The 23,874-nt window shown below is 36.9% G+C and overlaps 1 protein-coding gene across 6 annotated transcripts in view; it reads right to left on the bottom strand.

Moving 5' to 3' along the window:
* The window catches only part of ANK2 (ankyrin 2), a 207,659-nt gene that overhangs the window by 87,972 nt on the left and 95,813 nt on the right, over positions 1-23,874 (bottom strand). For all 6 annotated transcript variants that reach the window (XM_070757868.1, XM_070757865.1, XM_070757867.1 and 3 more), the window contains exons 11-22: positions 21,340-21,438; positions 20,975-21,073; positions 18,427-18,525; positions 16,922-17,119; positions 16,589-16,687; positions 13,243-13,341; positions 11,219-11,416; positions 9,790-9,888; positions 9,597-9,695; positions 4,658-4,756; positions 2,404-2,502; positions 171-243 (exon numbers count right to left, since the gene is read on the bottom strand). In XM_070757868.1, coding sequence (XP_070613969.1) covers positions 171-243; positions 2,404-2,502; positions 4,658-4,756; positions 9,597-9,695; positions 9,790-9,888; positions 11,219-11,416; positions 13,243-13,341; positions 16,589-16,687; positions 16,922-17,119; positions 18,427-18,525; positions 20,975-21,073; positions 21,340-21,438 — 1,360 coding nt within the window. The remainder of the gene's footprint in view (positions 1-170; positions 244-2,403; positions 2,503-4,657; positions 4,757-9,596; positions 9,696-9,789; positions 9,889-11,218; positions 11,417-13,242; positions 13,342-16,588; positions 16,688-16,921; positions 17,120-18,426; positions 18,526-20,974; positions 21,074-21,339; positions 21,439-23,874) is intronic.

The following is a 23,874-nucleotide window of genomic DNA, read 5'->3' on the forward strand; positions in this document are numbered from 1 at the left end:
ACAGCTGAATATATACTGAATTTTAGTATGTTTGGTACGTTTTTCAATTTATATTTCTATTTTCAGTAAGATATATAAGTACTTTAACTCTTCTACAACTTTAGCAACTACCCATGATGAAAGCAATAAATATGTTTTATAAATACATATATTAATAATGAAGAACTCACCTTCCTCATCAGAAACATCCAAAATTTCAGTCATAGTCTCAGGTACATTGAGCTTGTGCTTTTCGGTGACAGTCTGTAATAAGAAAAAGGAAAGGACATTTGTTTATCTCTCTGCCTGATTACAGAAAGGAAGATTGTGTTTAATTACAAAAGTATTAACTGGTGAGATGCCCGATACCATCAGGCATCCCTCAGATACCCTCAGCTGCCTACTGATAAAACCACACCAAAAAGATATTAAACTTGTTCAAATATGACATTTTAATGTCAACAGTAAATTATTTTCCTAAATGTTGTGGTTAGCTCTGGCCCAGCTCCTGCCCCGAGGACTGTGGCTGTGGGGGAGCCATCCACATGCTGCAGGCCTGTTTTGCCCCTGGTGGAATCTGATGATGAAGGCTCCTCTGACCAAGAAGACATGAGTGACAGGGAGGAGGAGAGTGTGGCAGGTGGAAGGAGATCAATTATCTAGTTCCTCCTTGGATTCAGAACAAGAGTTAATGATACAGCCACGCATGCGGAGAGAGATGCATAGGCAACAACAACTGAGAGATTATTATCAAAGAAAATGAGGCCACCTGTGGTTGGGTGGGGCTGTGGTAATTAGTGAGGCTGCTATAAAGAGCAGCCTGTGGGTTTGGCCATTGTGGAGGATTATCTGATCGTTGTGTTTCGTGACTGCTTTACTGACTTTGACCTTTTGTGTGCTGATTTTTCCCCGCTTTGAAACTAAACCAGGGCAAAGTGTGTTTCACTTTGTGAAAGAAGGACAGTGAATTGCCTCACAGCTGCAAGCTAAGTATCACAGAACTGATAAGGGACTTGTACAAATTACCAGTTTGTTTGGAGATGAGTGCTCTTTGCTATACCAAAAGACGGCTTGGTTTAAGTGAATTTTCATTATAAAGAACATTGTTTTGAATTTTCAAACGTGTGTGTGTGTGAAATTTGTACCTGTGAATTTTTGGGAGGATTCTACCAGAGAGCCCGACAGAACACTAAACAACTCTTTGGATTTAATTTTAAGAATTCTTTGCAATTTCTTTACTTTTTTAAAAGTTACAATGCAAGAATATACAAATATAAACATTATAAACATATTTCTAAAAAAATGACCATTCATTTAAATACCTTTTCCCTAACATAATTTTAAACACAATATTAAAGGTATTTGTGAACCTTAACAGTCTGTTCTACAACTGTTCCTCCTTTATATTTTTCTGCTTCTCTATAAATATAAACAGTCTTGTTAATACTAAGAACATGAATCATGTTTGCATCTACTATTAAAAGGATTAGGTTAGTTTTGATAAATTATTTGTAGTTTTCAGTGTGCTCCATTGTATAATAAGTTTGATGGGTAGAGAACCCAAATAATTTCAATATTTTAAAACACTAACAATTACAAGATGAAGAACATTTCTGTTTTTAACCCTGCTTCAAATTCCTTATTTATACCATAGAGACTATCGTTTCTAAGTGTGATATCTAATAAATCAAAACTCACTTTTATATTTGATATAAATATGAAAATAGTCTTACTAACTAACTACAGTAACTAAATATACTGTGGGAAATGGAATGAAAACTTTAAGAGGGTATAGAATTTTCTCTTCTTAATTAATAAATAAAATATTCAAAGTAAGTAATGAATGAAATACCTAATAAATCCATCTAAAGTATGATTTAACTGAATCTGTATTACAAAATGTTTGTCCACTTCTTTGCAACATGAATATTTCTATAATTAGGGATACAGAAAGTACAGGTTCCTATACTGGCTAGCCACAGGAACCCTTCCCCAATATCAGAAAGGATAGATAACAAAAGATGACACAAATAAGTAAATATTAAAAGGCAATGCACAATTGACATGAAATTAAACTGGAAATGTTTGTAGATTTTTAAGAAAAGGCATAAAATTCACATATCACTGTCAGCTATGTTTTGATACATTTATTAATATGCTTAATACTTTTCATGTCAACAGTAAATTCTTTTCCTAAATAACTCTTTGGATTTAATTTTAAGAATTCTTTGCAATTTCTTTACTTTTTTTAAAGTTACAATGCAAGAATATACAAATATAAACATTATAAACATATTTCTGTATGGATATGCTAACAAGTACTGAATTACTGTGGATAATTTAGGATAATTTATTCCTTTTAATAGATATCTCAAATAAACAAAACCAGAGTAAAATAATGGAAAAAACCTCTGCTGTACTCACGGTTGTAGTGGTGATGACTTCCTCTGTTACAACTTTTAATGTATCTACCACTGAGATGTATCCCAGGCGCTTAGCAATCGCTAAGGCAGTGTTGCCATTCTGAAGGAGGAGAGAAGGAAAAGGAATACTGTGATATGAACCAAAGAGATCACACCCAGAATTAAATGAACCAACATTTCCATCCAGAATAAGTCATTCACTATGGAAAAACCCTCTGCAACTTTGCTCAGAATATAGCAGCGATTGCCATGGAAACATAAACTCAGAACATCTGTCTGTTATACTGTTATTTTTTTTAAAGTGCGCACTTTTAATAATTTAACCCACAGCTTTCTGCATCTCTTTAGATTTTTTAAAAATTTGCTACATGTGTTCTTGTATAATTTTGACAATAAGCTTTTAATTGGCACTGGTTTTGATAATAATATTAATAGAACCCAGATACAGCAGGAATTTAAGAGGTTCCAACTCAGAAATGTTAGATCAGATATGGACTTGTGCTATTAATGCACAACTGTCTATATCCACTTTTTCCCAGTATATTTTAGTATATTTTAAATTAGTATATTTTAAACATGGTTTTTATACATTCTTTCACTTAAAAACAAACAAACCTCATTACCTAACTCAGTAGTGTCAACCCCTAACCCCCAACATTTTCCCCTTAGACTATCCACGATTGACCTCTCCAGGTTCCTTAGAGGTCAGTAAAGGGCGTGCATAAGTGCACCAGTGTGCCTTCCATCCCCTGTCCAATTGTCTCTCCTTATCTCATTTATCTTTTCTTCCTTTCAAATTTGTCCACCTATACTTTTATATCTTTTCTTCTATTTGTTTCTTTAGTTATATTACTACATATCTATTCTCTTCAATGTGTATTATGTATTGGACTAACTAACTAACTAACTAACTAACTAACTAACTAACTAACTAACTAACTAACTAACTACGGTAACTAACTAACTAAATAAAAAACCCAAAAAACATTATAATCAGATGAAAGTGTATTTTTTTTAACTTTAGGGAAAAAAGAATTAACTTTGTTTTAATTGCAAATATAGTAAGTTAATATAGAAGTGATAACTATTGTTTCCTATTAACAATATTATATAAACAATCTGAATTCCTGTAACTAATTGTCTATGAATTAAAAATTGATACATTTAATCAATGTCTATAAAATGATCAGCGAAAAGAAACCAGTCAAATTTGGCTTTGCTGCAGGAAAAGGAGTAACAAAAATATGTCTGTAGCAATAGCACTTAGATTTTATATATCGCTCCACTGAGCAGTTTACAAAGTCAGCATATCACCTCCCAACAATTTAGGTCCACATTTTACCAACCTTGGAAGGATGGAAGGCTAAGTCAACTTTTGAGGAGATGAGGATTGAATTCCTGGTTGTGGACAGAGTCAGCCTGCAGTGCTGTATTCTAACCACTGCATCACCATGGCTCATGTGATAAAGTTCTTGTTTCACTACTACCATTGCATCATACGTATTTCAGCAGCTGTTTAATCATAAACTATGATGTCATGCATATATTGCATGTGTAATGATATCCATTCTATAGTTTAAAGACTTGTTGCATACAATAAATACCATTTTTCTTATTAAATTATCTCAGGACCAGATTATCTCAGGGACCGCCTTCTGCTGCACGAATCCCAGCGACCGGTTAGGTCCCACAGAGTGGGTCTTCTCCGGGTCCCGTCAACTAAACAATGCCGCTTGGCGGGACCCAGGGGAAGAGCCTTCTCTGTGGCGGCCCCGGCCCTCTGGAACCAACTCCCCCCAGAGATTAGAATTGCCCCCACCCTCCTTGCCTTTCATAAGTTCCTTAAAACCCACCTCTGCCGCCAGGCATGGGGGAATTGAGATGCTCTTTCCCCCTTGGACCTTTACAATTTCATGTGTGGTATGTCTGTATGTATGTTTGGGTTTTTATATTAATGGGTTTTTAAATCATTTTTAGTATTTATTGGATCATTATTGTACATTGTTTTATTACTGTTGTTAGCCGCCCTGAGTCTCCGGAGAGGGGCGGCATACAAATCCAATAAATAAAATAAAATAAATAAATAAATAAATAAATTATTAATTATAATATCTTTTTAGCTGACTTGTGTACAAGTTCTGCAAGTAGTCACATCCATTCATCTGATCCCAGCTGACTAATCTAATTTACTTTGGAGATCAAAACTTCAAAAACAAATTACTGCAAGTATATGAGCAAGTACTCTACGATCTTACCGCAGTGATTGCGTTTGGCTTGGCTCCATGTTGAAGAAGAACATTGATGATGTGAGTATGGCCTTGCTGGGCAGCTTGGTGCAGAGGAGTGTATCCATTCTGAAATTAGCGGTAGTTAGTATGTTTATGAATATAAAGGAGACAAAAATTCTAAAATTTTAATATTCTGCTGATTTCACAGAAGTATTAATCACAGTGTGCCAGCTGTTTTCATCAGAAAACGAACGTCAAAAATCACTATTTTCAAATAGCATTATTGATAGAAGGTAGAATAACCTTCTATAACGGGCCCCAGGGGAAGAGCCTTCTCTGTGGTGGCCCCGACTCTCTGGAACCAGCTCCCCCCAGAGATTAGAACTGCCCCTACCCTCCTTGCCTTTCGTAAACTCCTTAAAACCCACCTTTGTCGTCAGGCATGGGGGAACTGAGATATCTCCCCCGGGCCTATCCAATTCAATTTATGTATGGTATACTTGTGTGTATGTTTGCTTAATAATGGGGTTTTTAATATTTTAAATTGTAAATTATTAGATTTGTCATGAACTGTTTTATTGTGTTGTGAGCCGCCCCGAGTTCACGGAAAGGGGTGGCATACAAATCTAATAAATAATAATAATAATAATAATAATAATAATAATAATAATAATAATAACATCTTTCAAATCCCTATTAATTTTTAGAAATTAAGGTTTTAAAAAAGCAATCAATGGATCAAAGAAAGTAAGATTAAAAAGACTTTAGGTTATCATGAAATTTGATTGTGTTGATGTTCTGTAAAATTATAAACATATCTCTTTTATTTGGGCATACTGTATATATAAAACGGCCTCTTCAAATTGCTGATGTTTTATTTGGAATGGGGGAAGAGATAAGTAAGCATTTATATGTTTTGCTCCATTTATTACACATATTCTGCTTACATACAACTCTGCAATTTTCACAGTAGTTTAGTCTTAAGCCTACCAACAATATCCCTGTTAAATTATCGCTATAGTAACATCATCTAATTTATTCTAAGTATTATTGGAAAAGATTGAAATGAGAAAATGAAGAAGTGAGCAATGATAGTTTGGTGGTCGTACATGCTTTGGAGCAAATTAAACTAAAGAAAATCCAGAATTTTTAATTCTAATTTTCTTATGCATATAGCTAAGTATTCCCTCCCGGACTGCTTCTCAACTCAAGAAGCAACCAGGTTTGCACAATACAATTATGCATAATAGAATAATATTAACCACTTATAACAAGAAAGTGAAATTTAATTATTCTTATACATTTAAAATTTAAATTACTTAATACTAATTAAATTATTTATATTTATTTATAGTATTTTTTTAAGGCCATACAGTTGTTTTCCCCATTTTTTCCTTGTAAATCTTTTCAACCAGGCTTATCTTATAAGGGTTCAGCACATAATACTGGTATAGAAAATTCAGAAATAAACACATATCTCCATAGAAGCAGCTCTACGGTCCAGCATTTTATTTCTCACTATGATAACTGTGAGGTACTTACAAACATAATATGAAGCCAAATACTATCCTATTGTTATTCTCCTAGAGATATTTGACAGCATGCTATTCCCAACACAGAAATAACCCTTGATTAAGAACCATATTTTTCAAATCGTATCTCAATGATTTTATACTATCTCCTTTCAAGCCATTCAGGTTAATGGCCATTACTATACTTTATAGCAGGGGTCCCCAAACATTTTACACAGGGGGCCAGTTCACTGTCCCTAGGACTGTTGGAGGGCCGGACTATAAAAAAACCTGTGAACATATTCCTATGCACACTGCACATACCGTATTTCTTTCTCTCTCTCCCCCACTCTTGCTCTCTCTCTTGCTTTCTTTCTGTCTCTTGCTCTGTCTTTCTCACTCTCTCTCTTGCTATCTCTCTTCCTCCCTCTCTTTCTCCCTCTCTTTCTCCCCCTCCCTCCCTTCCCTCTCTCCTTCCTTCCTCTCCACTTCTCTCCCTCGCTCTTTTTCCCTTCTCTTTCCCTTTTCTTTCTTTCTCTCCACTTCTCTCTCTCTCTTTTCCTTCTTTCACCCTCCCTCTTCTCTCCCCGCGGAGGACTCACCCGACAAGCCCCCACCCTCCGACCCCGGACTCCCATTCAATCCCCATTCAGAAAACGGGAGCTAGCAACTCAAGAGGATGAGGAGGCAGGTGTGCGCATGTATGTGTGTGTGTTGTGCCCAGCTCGGCTTTCGGCAAGCCTTACTTTACCTCGGGTGAGATGAGATTGAGGGGGACGTTCTCACTGCTTTTCCAGTGCGGCCTTGGAAAAGACCCGTGGGCCAGATAAATGGCCTCAGCGGGCCGCATGCAGACCGCGGGCCATAGTTTGGGGACCGCTGCTTTATAGTATAGTACAAATTACTTATGCACTATGTTAATAGACACCAACTCCTCTTCTGTGGACTGGGATTGGTCCGCGGCCCATAGGGAACCAGACTATACAAGTAGTGGGCAAGTATGTGAAGCTCCATTTGTTTATGTAGTGAGGAGCCCATGTGCAAAACCACCCCTTTCCACCCACCACCACCACTGCTGCTGGGGTGCTAAACTGAATAAATTGGGGATTGCCTTTTTGTCCATTTCAAATCTCCTTCAAATCAGCTATTTAGATGTTCCTGATTTTTACATTCAAAATTCCATATATCTCAGTCACTTCTGCCCACTTTTCTCTCCCCAAACTCAAACATTATAAGCCTTTTTTCACACAGAAGATGTTCAAGGGCTCTGATCTTTTTGGCTGGTATTTTCAGCACTTTCCCCAGATATTGTATAATCTTTTTCAAGTGGGGCAGCCAGTACCTTATAGCCAGACATATTGTAGATTTATATAATGGCATTATGCTTGAATTTTATGATTAATTTCTTTCCCAAGGATCCCTGCGTAAAATATGCCTTTTTCACAGTACTCTTCACTTGGCTGTGCACTATGATGCCTAGATCTTTTTCTGTCATTAATATGGATTATCTGAGGAACTTACCTCACCCATGTTGCACCACCCACACTGACCCAAAAGGCATGCTGTGGATCCCATCAGTCAAGGAATTTCAACTTGCAGGGTACAGGAGAAAAGCTTTTATGCCATGGCTCCTGCCCTCTGGAATATTGTGCCCCCAAGGTGAGATTTGACCTCACTTTTCTAGTCTCCTGAAAGAGCCTGAAGACCTGGGCTTGGACAATTGGCCTGGGCCCCTAATTGACGTGGGACCATAGCAGGTCATACTTCAGGTGGTTAGTGGACCTTGCCTTCTCCTCTATGCACTTTGCTTTCTTCCTTGCTGTATTTTTTTTATTTTTTAAGTCAATTTGAGTATTAGTATTTATTACTTTAATGCTTTCTCTTGTTCTTTGTATGGGTTTGTAAGCTACCTAGAATCACCCCGAGGTGAGATGGGCATCATATAAGCTTAATTAATAAAGAAATAGGAAAGTAGACTTTACAGGATGCACTACCACTTTACACTTATTAATCTAAAATAAGTATAACACTGTACCATTTGGTTTATCATTCATAACACTTTTATTTTTAAATGAATATTTTTAGAATAGCTTTCCTCAAACGGATGCTAATGAAATGCATTAGCACTGTCATTTAGAGAAGTCCAAAATTTCAGAATTCCATGGCCACAATGATAAAGATAGGCTGTGCATTATTATCTGTACATAGTCAAATACATTATTGATGTTGCATTACAGACTACATTTGGGACCGTCTTCTGCCTCATGTATCCCAGCAGCCGGTTAGGTCCCACTGAGTCGGTCTTCTCTAGGTCCCATTGACCAGACAATGTTGTCTGGTGGGACCTAGGGGAAGAGCCTTCTCTGTGGCGGCCCCGGGCCTCTAAAATGAACTCCCTTAGGAGATACATACCACCCCCTCCCTTCTGGTCTTTCGTAAAACTCTGAAGATCCACCTCTGTTGGCGGGCATGGGGGCCATGAGCTCTGAGATTGTTTCTGGCCAATATTATGAATATTATGAATAATTGAATCTGATGAGTGTGTATATGTCTGTATATGGGGCTTTAACACTTTTAGCAATCTATATTAGTCTTTTAAAGTAAATTATGATTTCTTTTATGTATTGCTGTACTTATAATGTTGTATGCCACCCTGAGTCTCTGCGAGAAGGATGGCATAGAAATCTAATAAATCTAATAAATAAATAATTTTTTTACAGCTACTGCATTGAAAAATTGGCTCTTCTACATATATTGATTGCGGCAAGAATTACATTTACACAGAAATGGAAAGAAAAGGAAATACCAAAAGATGTAGAAGTATTTAAAAAAAATTATAGAATGTGCGGATTAGACATGATGACAAAACGCTTGAATAACCAAGTTGAAACAGAATTTTATAAAATATGGGATAAAGTATATAAATGGTGGAATTTTAAAAATAGTTTTAAAAATTAAATAAGTAAGAATTTACAATTTTTGAACTTATTAATTTGATTAATTTGTATGCATATATGAATAGTTTAAAAACAATATAAACATAGGGTAGTTTTGCAATATGATAAATTTAGAAGTGTTATATTTTATATTTTATTTTAGATTAAGCATTTGATATTTTATAGATAAGAAAATTAATTAACATGGAGAATATAGAGTTAAATTTAATAAGATTATAGAGTATGTACGTTATGTTTTTGTATCGACCTGATCATTTTGTATTAGTTAGACTTCTACGATAAGCGGAGCAATGCTAGCTCCTTAAATATTGAATGTTGTTTGTCCTTTGTTTGTCTTTTGAAAAACTAATTAAAAAATTTATATAAAAAAGAAAAATTGGCTCTTCTTTCATATACTGCAAATTTCTTGCAAATATAATAAGTCTCTTAAATATAAATTCATATCAACGTGTTTCTTTTTTTTGCAAATGAGAACGGAAGGAAACAATTAACATTTACCTTTGTCTTAGCATTGACATTAGCTCCTTGCTTCAGAAGGAAGTTCACCATCTTGATGTTTCCATAGTGACAAGCCACAATTAGTGGAGTGTAACCCAGCTAAATGAAAAGGACCCCCCAAAAGCGTAAGTAGAGAATGTGATAAGGTATTGGAAAGTTATTGTATTGTATTGGGAGTTACTCTTTGTTATACCTTAGTCTGAGCATCTTTGTTTGCGCCATGCTTTATCAGCATATCAGCTACATTCACTTTGTCTTCTTGAGCTGCTAAATGTAAAGATGTCAGTCCACTCTGAAAAATTAACAACGTAAATATTTTAGTAATGCAAATTAATAGAAGAAATTTATTTTACACTGTAATAGTTAAAAGTACTGCCCTGAATACCACAAACTGCCTCATGGAACTCATGCCTGGCAAAGGTAAAATCTAAGTATTGCCCACAAGATAATATGCTGCAACGTCCTGCCTGTCGGCGACTACTTCAGCTTCAACCACAACAACACAAAAGCATACAACAGATTTAAACTTAATATTAACTGCTCCAAACTTGACTGTAAAAAATATGACTTCAGTAACCGAGTTGTCGAAGCGTGGAACTCATTACCGGACCTCATAGTGTCATCCCCAAACCCCCAACACTTTATCCTTAGATTATCTACGGTTGACCTATCCAGATTCCTAAGAGGTCAGTAAAGGGCGAGTACAAGTGCACTAGAGTGCCTTCCGTCCCCTGTCCTATTGCTCTCCTATATCTCCTATACCTTTCTTCTATTCCTATATCTCTTCTTCTATTCTTTCATTGATATGTTCTATTACTATATCTTCGTTTCTATTATTTCTTAGATATATTTTACTATGAGAATCTCCTCTATAACCTTCATCATGTATTTTACTATGTGTATATAGATATATACCCACTAAAACCCTCATCGTGTATTGGACAAAATAAATAAATAAATAAAATAAATAAAGGCTGTAAAGTATGATATTCCTAAATATGTCATCTTGGAACTAAGCCTAATGAAATTCAATTAGCTTTATTTTTGAATACCGGTAACTTTTTTCTAACAATTATGAAATATTCAGACTGTCAACCCCATTCCTAGTGTCTTTCCAATTCTTGTTATATATTGGAGAAAACAAAGATTATAAATATGAACAAGACAAGAAAGTGAGAGAGAAAATAAAACTTGGTACTATAAAATAATTGAAAAAGTTGAAATACTCTGCAAGCGAATAAAATTGGGTTGAAATTTGGTTCTCTCTCTACTTCATCATGGAAATTGAAAAACGATCTCACAGATTTAACTGTAATTTCCAATTAAGCAGTTTCCAATTTCCACTTAAGCAGAAATCAGACCTACACAAACCTCTATGAATATATTATCTACTATTGATATTACCTACTATAATTTCACATTTAAATAGATTTAAAAAATCAAATCCCACTAATGTAGGTTTTGTGTATTTTAGATAAGATATTAGCCAAATATATTTTTACACATTTTCCTGCTTTTAATTCTCTAATATAACTTAATACTTTGCATTGATTTGTTGAACACTTATATCATTTTCTAAATCACAATTCAAAAATTCATTCTTAATAGAAGGAGGACATTACCTTTGTGGCCACATGAATATTGGCTCCCTTCTCCAGAAGTAAATTCACCATGTCCGAATGACCTTCTTGAGAGGCCAAGTGAAGTGGAGTCACTCCCTGTTTGGTCAAAATGTTGGTCTCTGCTCCATAATTCAGTAGGGTTGTGGCTATTTGCATCTGATTCTTCTTAGCAGCAATGTGTAGAGGAGTATACCCATTCTAAAAACCATTCGGCTTGTATTAATATAGGTTTTAATTTCCTTTTCTTTCATAATAGCAATAGCACTTAGACTTATATACTCTTTATAGTGCTTTACAGTCCTCTCTAAGTGGTTTATAGTGTAAGCATATTGCTCCAACAATCTGGGTCCTCATTTTACCAACCTCGGAAGAATGGAAGGCTGAGTCAACCTTGAGCTGGTCAGGATCAAGCTCCTGGAGTTAGCAGCGAGTTAGCCCTGAAGTACACTGTTCCCTCGATTTTCACAGGGGATGCGTTCCGAGACCGCCCGCAAAAGTCGAATTTCCGCGAAGTAGAGATGCGGAAGTAAATACACTATTTTTGGCTATGAACAGTATCATAAGCCTTCCCTTAACACTTTAAACCCCTAAAGTGCAATTTCCCATTCCCTTAGAGACCATTTAGATCATTACTCACCATGTTTATTTATTAAAGTTTATTAAAAAAATATTTATTAAAGGCGGATGAAAGTTTGGCGATGACATATGACGTCATCGGGCGGGGAAAACCGTGGTATAGGGAAAACCCCCGCAAAGTATATTTTAATTAATATTTTTGAAAAACCGTAGTATAGACTTTTCGCGAAGTTCGAACCCACGAAGATCGAGGGAACACTGTACTGCCTTCTAACCACTGCGCCACAGAGAACAGCTATTATTTTATGTAGCTTTCACCTAAATAATAATATTAGCCGTAGTTTCCTGCATAAAATCACAATTGCAATCCAGGTAAGGAGCATGTTGGTCCTGATATTTCAAAGGTCCAATCTTAATTATAGAACACATAACCTTTGTTGAGAATAGTTAAAGGCTTTCCTTTAAATATATTATTCTTGATTAAAATTTATATAACTTGTATAAAACTAAAGGTGAAAGTAAAGCTTTATTTAGGAACAATTTGACATGTTGGACATATCCAGACATCTTCTAGCAATACAATATACAATATAGTGATTTGCTGTTGTATTTTTTCAGAAACCTTTTTTACTTCTCTAGCCTACTGTCTTAGTATTTCCTCATATTCTTCTGTGCTGGAATTAACCAAGCCTTCCACGATCAGACAAGATCATCTTAGTGGAAACAACACTCCAAATGGCACTTCTAACATCTTTAATAGAAACATAGAAACATAGAAGTCTGACGGCAGAAAAAGACCACATGGTCCATCTAGTCTGCCCTTATACTATTTTCTATATTTTATCTTAGGATGGATATATGTTTATCCCAGGCATGTTTAAATTCAGTCACTGTGGATTTATCTACCACGTCTGCTGGAAGTTTGTTCCAAGGATCTACTACTCTTTCAGTAAAATAATATTTTCTCATGTTGCTTTTGATCTTTCCCCCAACTAACTTCAGATTGTGTCCCCTTGTTATTGTGTTCACTTTCCTATTAAAACACTTCCCTCCTGAACCTTATTTAACCCTTTAACATATTTAAATGTTTCGATGATGTCCCCCCTTTTTCCTTCTGTCCTCCAGACTATACAGATGGAGGTCATTAAGTCTTTCCTGATACGTTTTATGCTTAAGACCTTCCACCATTCTTTGGACCCATTCAATTTTGTCATAGTTGCCTTCCTTAAATGGTATCCTTCCAGACATATTGGATATGCGGCAGTTAAGATGGAAGATAGTTATGATCCTACAAGTCTGGAAGGTTCTAGTTTGTTGATTTTAGAAATGTTTTTCAAACTTCCCCAACATACAAACTTCCGCAGACCACCCATCTTCAAGTTGCTAAGTTTGAATAACACTGTTTTGCAACAACCAGAACAAATTGACAATAAAATGGTAAACCTCACCTTGGCAGTAGCATGAGGGGAAGACCCTTTCTCCAATAATAGTAGTGCCACTTTTTGATTGTCATAGTGAGCAGCAACATGGAGGGGAGTGAGACCATTCTGGAAAGGGTGGTTTATGTTAAGGCATTAAGTGATGGTTAGCTTTGTATATACTAACATTAATTAGAAAATGACAGTATAAATTAAGCAATTGATCAGGGGGGGGGGAAAACACCACAGCATGTTTAATTCAAAGCGAATTATTTTGTATTAGGTATGTTATTTAAATCAATAAGAATAATATTAAAAAATAGTATCAAATCAATATTAGATAAAATAATATTGCTTTTAAAAAAAGAACAAGCCATTTCAAACTCATTAATTTTTCTGAAATAATATAATATGTAGCAGAGCACAAATAGTTTGGATTTAAAATGTTTCAAGCTTGAAATACACTATTTTGATTCATATCAGGTGTTTTGCCCTTACTGAAAGCTTTCTGATACTTTTCCATCTACCATAAAAATATCTTCTGCTTAAATCAGACCTGTTTTAAGCTCAGAGCACTTGGAATGGGGAGAGTTAGCAAACAAGACTTTTCCAGAGTGGTCAGAATATTATCAAAAGATGTACTTCACTATTATTAGGAAAGCAGTTTTTAACTCAAAATATTTTATACAGCCCTGATGCATTGCAATCCTAACCCTATATTTTTACTAACAATTGCAATCTTCAAGTACTTCATAGCAAAAAGTGAAATAAAACACCTCCATTTTATTTATGGGATGTCTGGTCATTTCATTGAAATTATTATTATTATTACTTACAAATATACTCATGAAATAATTACATGCAAGTGTATTTATAGAAAATAAAGAATTGTGGGATTCCCTAATTCCAATTGCTGTATAATAGCTACAAGAGCTAATCATTTGTAGAGGCGTTTCATTTCCAAGCAGTTCATTGTTGTGAAAGAATTATCAAGAAGTTGCAGGTGAGGTCAAACTGGGAGGCAGAAGGAATATGAGGGAGAAAATTGATGCAAGGTTTTTTAAATCTCTGCCAAATAAGTTCCCAACGTGTTTATAGAAAAGAAGGAAGCCAAACTAGAAGGCATAGAATGCTATATTGGTTGGGCAGAAAAGCAAGGTCTTGTCAAAGCATCAAGTTGATCAAATCCCAGCGACCAGTTAGGTCCCACAGAGTGGGCCTTCTCCGGGTCCCGTCAACTAAACAATGTCGTTTGGCGGGGCCCAGGGGAAGAGCCTTCTCCGTGATGGCCCCGGCCCTCTGGAACCAACTCCCCCCAGAGATTAGAACAGCTCCCACACTCCTTGCCTTTCGTAAGCTCCTCAAAACCCACCTCTGCCGTCAGGCATGGGGTAACTAAGATATTGTTTTCCCCCTAGGCTTCTACAATTTATGCATGGTATGTTTGTATGTATGATTGGTTTTATAACAAGGGTTTTTAGCTGTTTTAGTATTGGATTTTTACATTCTGTTTTTATCACTGTTGTTAGCCGCCCCGAGTCCACGGAGAGGAGTGGCATACAAATCCAATCAATCAATCAATCAATCAATCAATCAATAAATAAATAAATAAATAAATAAATAAATAAATAAAAAGCTGAATTTGTAAGGAATGATGAGCAACTAAGTGCCTCTCCTAGCCTACCTGAGCAAGATACCCGACATGGAATTATTGTTTATGGAACTCCATCTTAGTCTAAAGAAAACACATTTCCCCTCCATTTTCAACTCTGAGTTAAAAAATTAAAAATGCACTGTCTAACGAGGTAACAGAATATTGACACTGAGGTTGGTACTAAGTGATTGCAAAAAACCAATTGCTAAATGTATTGATTTCTCCATCTTGCCTTTATAATATCTGATTTTGTTTCACCTTTTCTTATCTCACTGCATGTCTAAAAATATAATTGGCATGTACATGAAAGACTAGATCACACCAGATCTAGTAGATCTTATGAAGTATGTGTAGAAACATTGATTTGTTCTAACCATAATGTTCTGGTATTTTTATAACCTGCAAACAACCATCTAAAAAGGAATCCTTCATGTGCTAATCCCATAAAAAGTCAGTCGATAAAATCCATTGAAATTTGACCTTCACAAGAGGGCAGTGTTTCCCCACCTTGGCAACTTGAAGATGTCTGGACTTCAACTCCCAGAATTCCCCAGCCAGCATTCGCTGGCTGGGGAATCCTGGGAGTTGAAGTCCAGATATCTTCAAGATGCCAAGGTGGGGAAACACTGCAATAGGGTATAAGCAGTACCTGTAAAGAATAACAGTGGGAAAGCTTCTGCAAAAACAGAATAGGCATAGTATGTGCTGGTGTCTGGAGGCTGTTGGGGCCTGGATGGGTGTCTACAGACTCAAACTCAACCCTGATAAGACGGAGTGGCTGTGGGTTTTGCCTCCCAAGGACAATTCCATCTGTCCGTCCATCACCCGGGGGGGGGGGGAATTGTGAGCCGCCCTGAGTCTACGGAGAATGGCGGCACACAAATCTAATTAATTAATAAATAATAATAATCATAATAATAAATAATAATAATAATAATTTGTGTAGTAATATAAATGATATTTTTATTTCAATATCAACTATTTACTATATTAGTGTTTTTCAACCAGTGTGCCGTGAGACATGGTCAGGTGTGCCGCGAAGCTCAGAGAGAGAAAGAAAATAAGAGAGAGAGAAAGAAAGAGAGAGAGAGAAAGAAAGAAAGAGAGAGAGAGAAAGCAAGAGAGAGAGAAAGAAGAGAGAGAGACAGAAAGAGCAAGAGAGAGAAAAAGCAAGCAAGAGAGAGAGAGAGAGAGAAAGAAAACAGAGAGAGAGAGAAAGAAAGAGAGAGAGAAAGCAAGAGAGGGAAAAAGAAAGAGAACGAGAGAGAGAAAGAAAGGAAGAAAGAGAGAAAGAGAACAACAGAGAAAGAGAAAGAAAGAGAGAGAGAGAGAGGGAAGGTGGGTGGGAGAGAGAAAGACATAGAGGGAGGTAGGGAGGGAGAGAGAAAGAGAGCAAAAAAGAGGAAGGAAGGAAGAGAGAAAGGAAGAGGGAAGGAGAGAGAGAGAAAAAAGAGAAAGAGAGAGAAAGAGGGAGGGAGGGAGAGAGAAATAGAGCGAAAGGGAGGAAGAGAGAATTTTTTTGTCCAAACTTTTTTTAGCCGCCCCATCCCCACTCAATGTGCCCCATGGTTTTGTAAATGTAATAAGTGTGCCGCGGCTCAAAAAAGGTTGAAAATCACTGTACTATAGAATAGTGAATGCAACATGAAAATTAGGATATTTAACACTTAGAATAAAAATGTCTTGGTTATTTGTAATTCAAATTGGAATGCCAATTCTTACCTTCCCGGCTGAATCAGCTGATGCATGGCGCTGCAAGAGGAGCTTGGCCACATCAATGCTTCCATACTTTGCTGCCACATGGAGTGGTGTGAATCCCTTCTGCAAAGGTATAGAAGTAGAAAATCAGTGTGTGTGTGTGCGCGTGCGTGCATGTATGTGTATACACACATCCCCAGACACCCCATAGATTGTTACTACAATGGACCGATATAATTTCAAAACCGTTGCTTCTAGTTACCCAAGCTATAGCCCCAACCATCTATTGATGAAATTATAATGTTGGTGCCACTTTGCTAATATTGGAACATTAGGAAACAAAACTTGGGAATTTACCTTGGTAGCCAAAGAATGTGCTGCACCTGCCTCCAGTAGAACTGAGGCCACATCAACTTGGCCTTCTCGGGCAGAGATATGTAGTGGTGTGTACCCATTGGTTGTTGCAGCATCTGGATGTGCCATGTGTTGCAGAAGTAGCTGCACAATTTCTGTTTTACCCAAACGAGAAGCAATGTGCAGTGGTGTCTGTTCCTCCTACAACTCAAAACAGGAAAGGAGTTATCTCTCTCTCTCTCTCATCTACCTCCCTCCCTCCCTCCGTATCTATCTATCTATCTATCTATCTATCTATCTATCTATCATCTATCCATCCATCCATCCATCCATCCATTCACCTACCTACTTACCTACCTACCTATCTATTTATCTATCATCTATCTACCTCCCTCCCTCCCGCCCTCCTTACCTATGTATCTATCTATCTATCTATCTATCTATCTATCTATCTATCTATCTATCTATCTATCTATCTATCATCTACCTACCTGCCTGCCTACCTACCTACCTACCTTCCTATCTATCTATCTATTTATCTATCATCTATCTCCCTCCCTGCCTCCCTCCCTCCTTACCTACATATCTATCTATCTATCTATCTATCTATCTATCTATCTATCTATCTATCTATCTATCTATCTATCATCTATCTATCATCTATCCATCTATCCATCTATCATCTATCTATCTATCTATCATCTATCTATCTATCTATCTATCTATCTATCTATCTATCATCTATCTATTTATCTATCTATCATCTATCTATCTATCATCTATCTATCTATCATCTATCTATCTATCTATCATCTATCTATCTATCTATCTATCTATCTATCTATCTATCTATCTATCTATCATCTATCTATTTATCTATCTATCATCTATCTATCTATCTATCTATCTATCATCTATCTATCTATCTATCTATCATCTATCTATTTATCTATCTATCATCTATCTATCTATCATCTATCTATCTATCTATCTATCTATCATCTATCTATCTATCTATCATCTATCTATCTATCTATCATCTATCTATTTATCTATCTATCATCTATCTATCTATCTATCTATCATCTATCTATCTATCTATCTATCTATCGTCTATCTGCTTGCTTGCCTGCCTGCCTACCTACCTACCTACCTACCTACCTACCTTCCTATCTATCTATCTATCTATCTATCTATCTATCTATCTATCTATCTATCTATCTATCTATCATCTATCTCCCTCCCTCCCTCCCTCCTTACCTACGTATCTATCATCATCTATCTATCTATCTATCTATCTATCTATCTATCTATCTATCTATCTATCTATTTATCTATCATCTATCTATCTCCCTCCCTCCCTCCTTACCTACGTATCTATCTATCTATCTATCTATCTATCTATCTATCTATCTATCTATCTATCTATCTATCTATATATCTATCATAGCACACCTAGAATTTTTCTAGCTTAAAAAAAATGTTGCATGACATACGTGAATACCTACCCTGGCTCTTGCATCAACCAAAGCTCCATTCCTCAGTAGACAGCGCACCACTTCTACTTGTCCTGCTCGAGCTGCCATGTGTAAAGCGGTTTCCCCACGCTGAAGAAGAATGAATGGGTCACATTTGCTAGCCATCTGAATAAAACCTTTGAATTCACTTCATGTGAGTTTGTCTTATATATCATAAGTACCTATTTTCCACATCACGTGAGTTAAAACTATTACTCAAATGGCAACATATAAAACCCAAGAGTGACATATGTTAATTGTCCTCTGAAATAAGTTTTCCCTACATGCTGTCGGACCTAATTTGGAAGGAAAATGCAACAAGAATTACCCCCTCTGTTTCTGCTTTCCTAGATAGCAGAAAATTGCTAAAAATTTTTAACAATTTTCTAAATAGAAAAAACAGGGTTATAGGATCAAGCATAAACCCTATATACATATGGCCTATATGGACATCAATCTGACCAATATATTTAAAAGTGAAAAAAATAGCACAGTGATACCTTGTCTTACAAACTTAATTGGTTCCGGGACGAGGTTCTTAAGATGAAAAGTTTGTAAGACGAAACAATGTTTCCCATAGGAATCAATGGAAAAGCGATTAATGCGTGCAAGCCCAAAATTCACCCCTTTTACCAGCCGAAGGATCCGTTTTTGCAGGGCTGGGATTCCCCTGAGGTTCCCCTCCATAGGAAACCCCACCTCCGGACTTCTGTGTTTTTGCGATGCTGCAGGGGAATCCCAGCAGGATAATCCCAGCATTGCAAAAACAAGCGCTCTGCTGGCAATGGAAGTCCGGAGGTGGGGTTTCCCAGCGAAGGGAGCATCAGTGAAATTGCAGCATCGCAAAAACACTGAAGTCCTCAAAACCCCACCTCTGGGCCTCTGTGTTTTTGCGATGCTGTGATTTCACTGAGGCTCCCCTCGCTGGGAAACCCCACCTCTGGAATTCCGTTGCCAGCGAAGCACCCGTTTTGCGATGCTGGGATTCCCCGGCTGGGATTCCCCTGCAGCATCACAAAAACACGGAAGTCCAGAGGTGGGGTTTCCCATGGAGGGGAGCCTCAGGGGAATCCCAGCAGGGCAAAAACAGGTGCTTCGTGGTGGCGGCTTGGGTTTGTAAGGTGAAAATAGTTTGTAAGAAGAGGCAAAAAAATCTTAAACCCCGGGTTTGTATCTTGAAAAGTTTGTATGACGAGGCGTTTGTAAGATGAGGTATCACTGTAAATAGTAAATATTGCTTATGTAAGCAATAATAGTAGTAAATATTGCTTATGCTTGAACATAATGACTGGGAAAATTATTTATATTTATTTACTGAGCATAAAATTAGTTTGTAGCAATTGTGCAATATTTATATTTCAGTCTATACTCAATTTTAGAGAGCTTGAGATACTTGTTTATTGTTGGAAATTTATTAGCCCAAACTTGGGAGTATGCTCTACTATATATGGGCATGCCTGGCATAAATGCTATTATAGCAGTCAAAATTGAAGAAATCGGAAGAGTAAGGAGTAGATAAAAACAAAAGATCCTGAAATTATTTATTTAGGAAATTGCTTTATTTAGGAAATTAAACATTGCTTTGAGATTTCGGAAATAAAAGTGTATTTTAAAAATATTTACAAGACAAGCAGACCACCGGAAAAAAAACCCATATTCCATTTTGAATGTATCCCAGAAAGAAGGCTAGATAGAAATTTTTTTACAAAATACAGTGGTACCTCTACTTAAGAACTTAATTCATTCCATGACCAGGTCCTTAAGTAGAATAGTTTGTAAGAAGCAATTTTTTCCATAGGAATCAATGTAAAACCAGATTACCTCTGGAACCGCCTGCTACCGCACGAATCCCAGCAACTGATAAGGTCCCACAGAGTTGGCCTTCCCCGGGTGCCGTCGACTAAACAATGTCGTTTGGCGGGCCCCAGGGGAAGAGCCTTCTCTGTGGCGGCCCCGGCCCTCTGGAACCAACTCCCCCGGAGATTAGAACTGCCCCCACCCTACTTGTCTTTCGTAAATTACTCAAGACTCACTTATGCCGCCAGGCATGGGGGAGTTAAGATATTCCTTCCCCCTAGGCCATTACAAGTTATGCATGGTATGTTTGTGTGTATGTTTGGTTTTATAATAAGGGTTTTTAGTTGTTTTATCAATTGGATTGTTACATGCTGTTTTTATCATTGTTGTTAGCTGCCCCGAGTCTGCGGAGACGGGTGGCATACAAATCCAATCAATCAATCTATCAATCAATAAATCAAAGCAAATAATGCGTGCAATTAGGAAAACCACAGGGATGATGGAGGCCCTGTTTCCTCCCAGGAAATTCCTAGAGAAGCCCCACAGAGGCTTGTAAGTGGAAAACGGTTCTTGAGAAGAGGCAAAAAAATCTTGAACACCCGTTCTTATCTACGGTAGAAAAGTTCGTAAGTAGAGGCATTCTTAGGTAGAGGCACCACTGTACTAATATTTAGTGTCGCTTCTGGTTAAGAAACATCACACTCAGTTATCCCAGGATTATTCAAATCCAAGCCATACTCACAATGTTAGTGACATCTGGAGAAGCCCCGTTTTGAAGTAGAAGGAGAACTATGTTCAAATGCCCCATAAATGCAGCCACATGAATTGGCGTCAGGCCCGACTGTGAAATAAAGCAATAGCAATTTTACTCCTCTGCAAAATGCTTTTAAATTCTTCCGGATATATATATATATATATATATATATTTGTTTTCGTAAATTTTCACGGGTATATGTATGTAGATTGTTCTGAGTTCGGGTTTTAAACATGCAAAATATTACACAGGGCAAAACCCGAACTCAGAACAATCTACATATATTTATATATATGTATAAAAAGGAGAGTGTGAAGAGAAAGAAGAGATGGCTCTTTGTGAAATTTCTCTACCTCTGTTATAGCTTGGATTGAAGCACCATATTTCACCAGCAGTTCCATTACTTTAATGCGATTTTTCTTGCACGCAATGTGCAGTGGAGTAAAACCATTCTGTGCAAAAAACAGTCATGTTAGTTAAAGCATGCACCTTCCATTGTCAAATAGATAGGTTATCCCCTTTTTAAAAGAAACCTGATTCTGACATAGTGAGAAAACAGGAATACAGTGTTCCCTTGATTTCCGCGGGGGATGCGTTCCGAGACCACCCGCGAAAGTCGAATTTCCGCGAAGTAGAGATGCGGAAGTAAATACACTATTTTAGGCTATGGACAATATCACAAGCCTTCCCTTAATATTTTAAACCCCTAAATTACCATTTCCCATTCCCTTAACAACCATCTACTCACCATTATTACTGGTACTCATCATTGAATAGTGATCCTGATATTTATAAATATAATTATTTATTAACAATAATTTTTTTTTGTTATTTATTTGCAAAAATTATTAGTTTGGCGATGACATATGATGTCATTGGATGGAAAAAACCGTGGTATAGGAAAAAAACCCGCGAAGTATTTTTTAATTAATATTTTTTGAAAAACTGTGGTATAGGCTATCCGCGAAGTTCGAACCCACGAAAATCGAGGGAACACTGTACCAGGGCCACTGGAACAGCTGCAGCAATGACTCCAAGAGAATTTCTGAATGGACATTTTAAGCAGACAAAAAGTCTGATTGGCAGTTTAATGTGTGTGACATTCTTCCTTCTTTTTGCTATAATAGTAGCTACAGAGACCATGGTAGTGTAGTATTACCCACTATGTGTAAATAATACAAACTCATAATCACCAATATCAATTTAAAACTACGCTACACTTAAGGAATTTCCAGGCTGATTAAAGTATGGAGGAAGGATATTAGAGTAGAATGTCGTGTTTATATGTTGCCACCATTTTCTATGGCTCAAGACACCTTCCAATTAGACCAGTGTTTCCCAACCTTGGCAACTTGAAGATATTTGGACTTCAATTCCCAGAATTCCCCAGCCAGAATTCCCCAGCCAGCAATTCCCAGAATTCCCCAGCCAGAATTCCCCAGCCATTCAATTCCCAGAATTCCCCAGCCAGCAAATTTTTCTAGCTTCTGGCTGGGGAAGTCCAGATATCTTCAAGTTGCCAAGGCTGGGAAACACTGAATTAGACTATGTTAACTGCAATGGAGTGATTATATCAGGGTTCCAAATACTAGTCCCGTGGTAAGCTAATTCAGTAATTTATTGGTTTTAACAAGAAACCCAAATAAGTATGATCCTACTCTCACTTGTACAACTTCTCTGCTCCCAAGAAGCTTTCTAAAGGTCTTGGACACTCTGAGTGAGGGGCAGTATTTGTTTCAAACTGGACAGAACTCTATAACTAGCCCCTAAAGCCCTTTTCTGTAGAAATCTACAATTTTAATACTTTTTAATAATGCAAGTGTTTTTAATTCTAGTTACAACAAAGCACCAATGGCTATCTTTCCCACTCCAAAATGCTTCTGAAATGAAGTTATTTACAATGACACTACTGATCATTTAAGAGTCATTTGGGACTACGGAAAAATAGTGACAGATTTACAGTACTTCTTTTAGCTCACATACTTGGCATAAGTGCTGGCACAAATAAAATCTTAGTCCTTTTTGTTGTTGTTGGAATGCTTAGCAATCTCTTAACTGTAAGAATAAATGGAAAAGAAAGGAAATGTTCTCTCTCTTGGCTCAGTTCTAATAAAATCCATCCTCTTTTGGCTTATCCTATTCTTGGCCCCAAATTTTCTCTCCTCCATTTGCAATCTGCAAATAAAGGGAATAAACTGACGATACTATTTCAAGTCATTCCTAAATTGTATGCATGATAATCAAAAACACATTCTATAGAACACACAATCACCCCAGTATGTTACATTCCAGAACTACATTGACTAAACTAAGAAACAATCTGATTTGTGGGCTACAAAAAAGTATTATTTCAACAACTCAGGCAAGTCATGCAAAAAAATAAATTAAATTTAAAAAAAGAATGGTAATTGAATTCATGGGGAGACATATACAATGTCCAAAATAGAAAAGTATAAAGTATGGGAATTCATAGGAAAGGATGGATGTGTTTTGACATTACAACATAAACTCCATTCTTTGTGCAGTTGTGTGTGATACTATATTGATAATATGAAAGGGCAAAATTTATGTCATGTTCATGTTACATTGCACATTTCATTATTAGGTCATTATCGTGGTTAAGTTGTTGTGGTTAGCTCTGGCCCAGCTCCTGCCCCAAGGACTGTAGATGTGGTGGAGACATCCACATGCTGCAGGCCTGTTTTGCCCCCAGTGGAATCTGCTGATGAAGGCTCCTCTGACCAAGAAGACATGAGTGACAGGGAGGAGGAGAGTGTGGCAGACAGCTCAGAAGGAGATCAATTATCTAGCTCCTCCTTGGATTCAGAACAAGAGTTAATGATACAGCCACGCATGCGGAGAGCGATGCATAGGCAACAACAACTGAG

Source organism: Erythrolamprus reginae, chromosome 7, assembly GCF_031021105.1.
Source record: "Erythrolamprus reginae isolate rEryReg1 chromosome 7, rEryReg1.hap1, whole genome shotgun sequence".
NCBI lineage: Eukaryota > Metazoa > Chordata > Lepidosauria > Squamata > Dipsadidae > Erythrolamprus > Erythrolamprus reginae.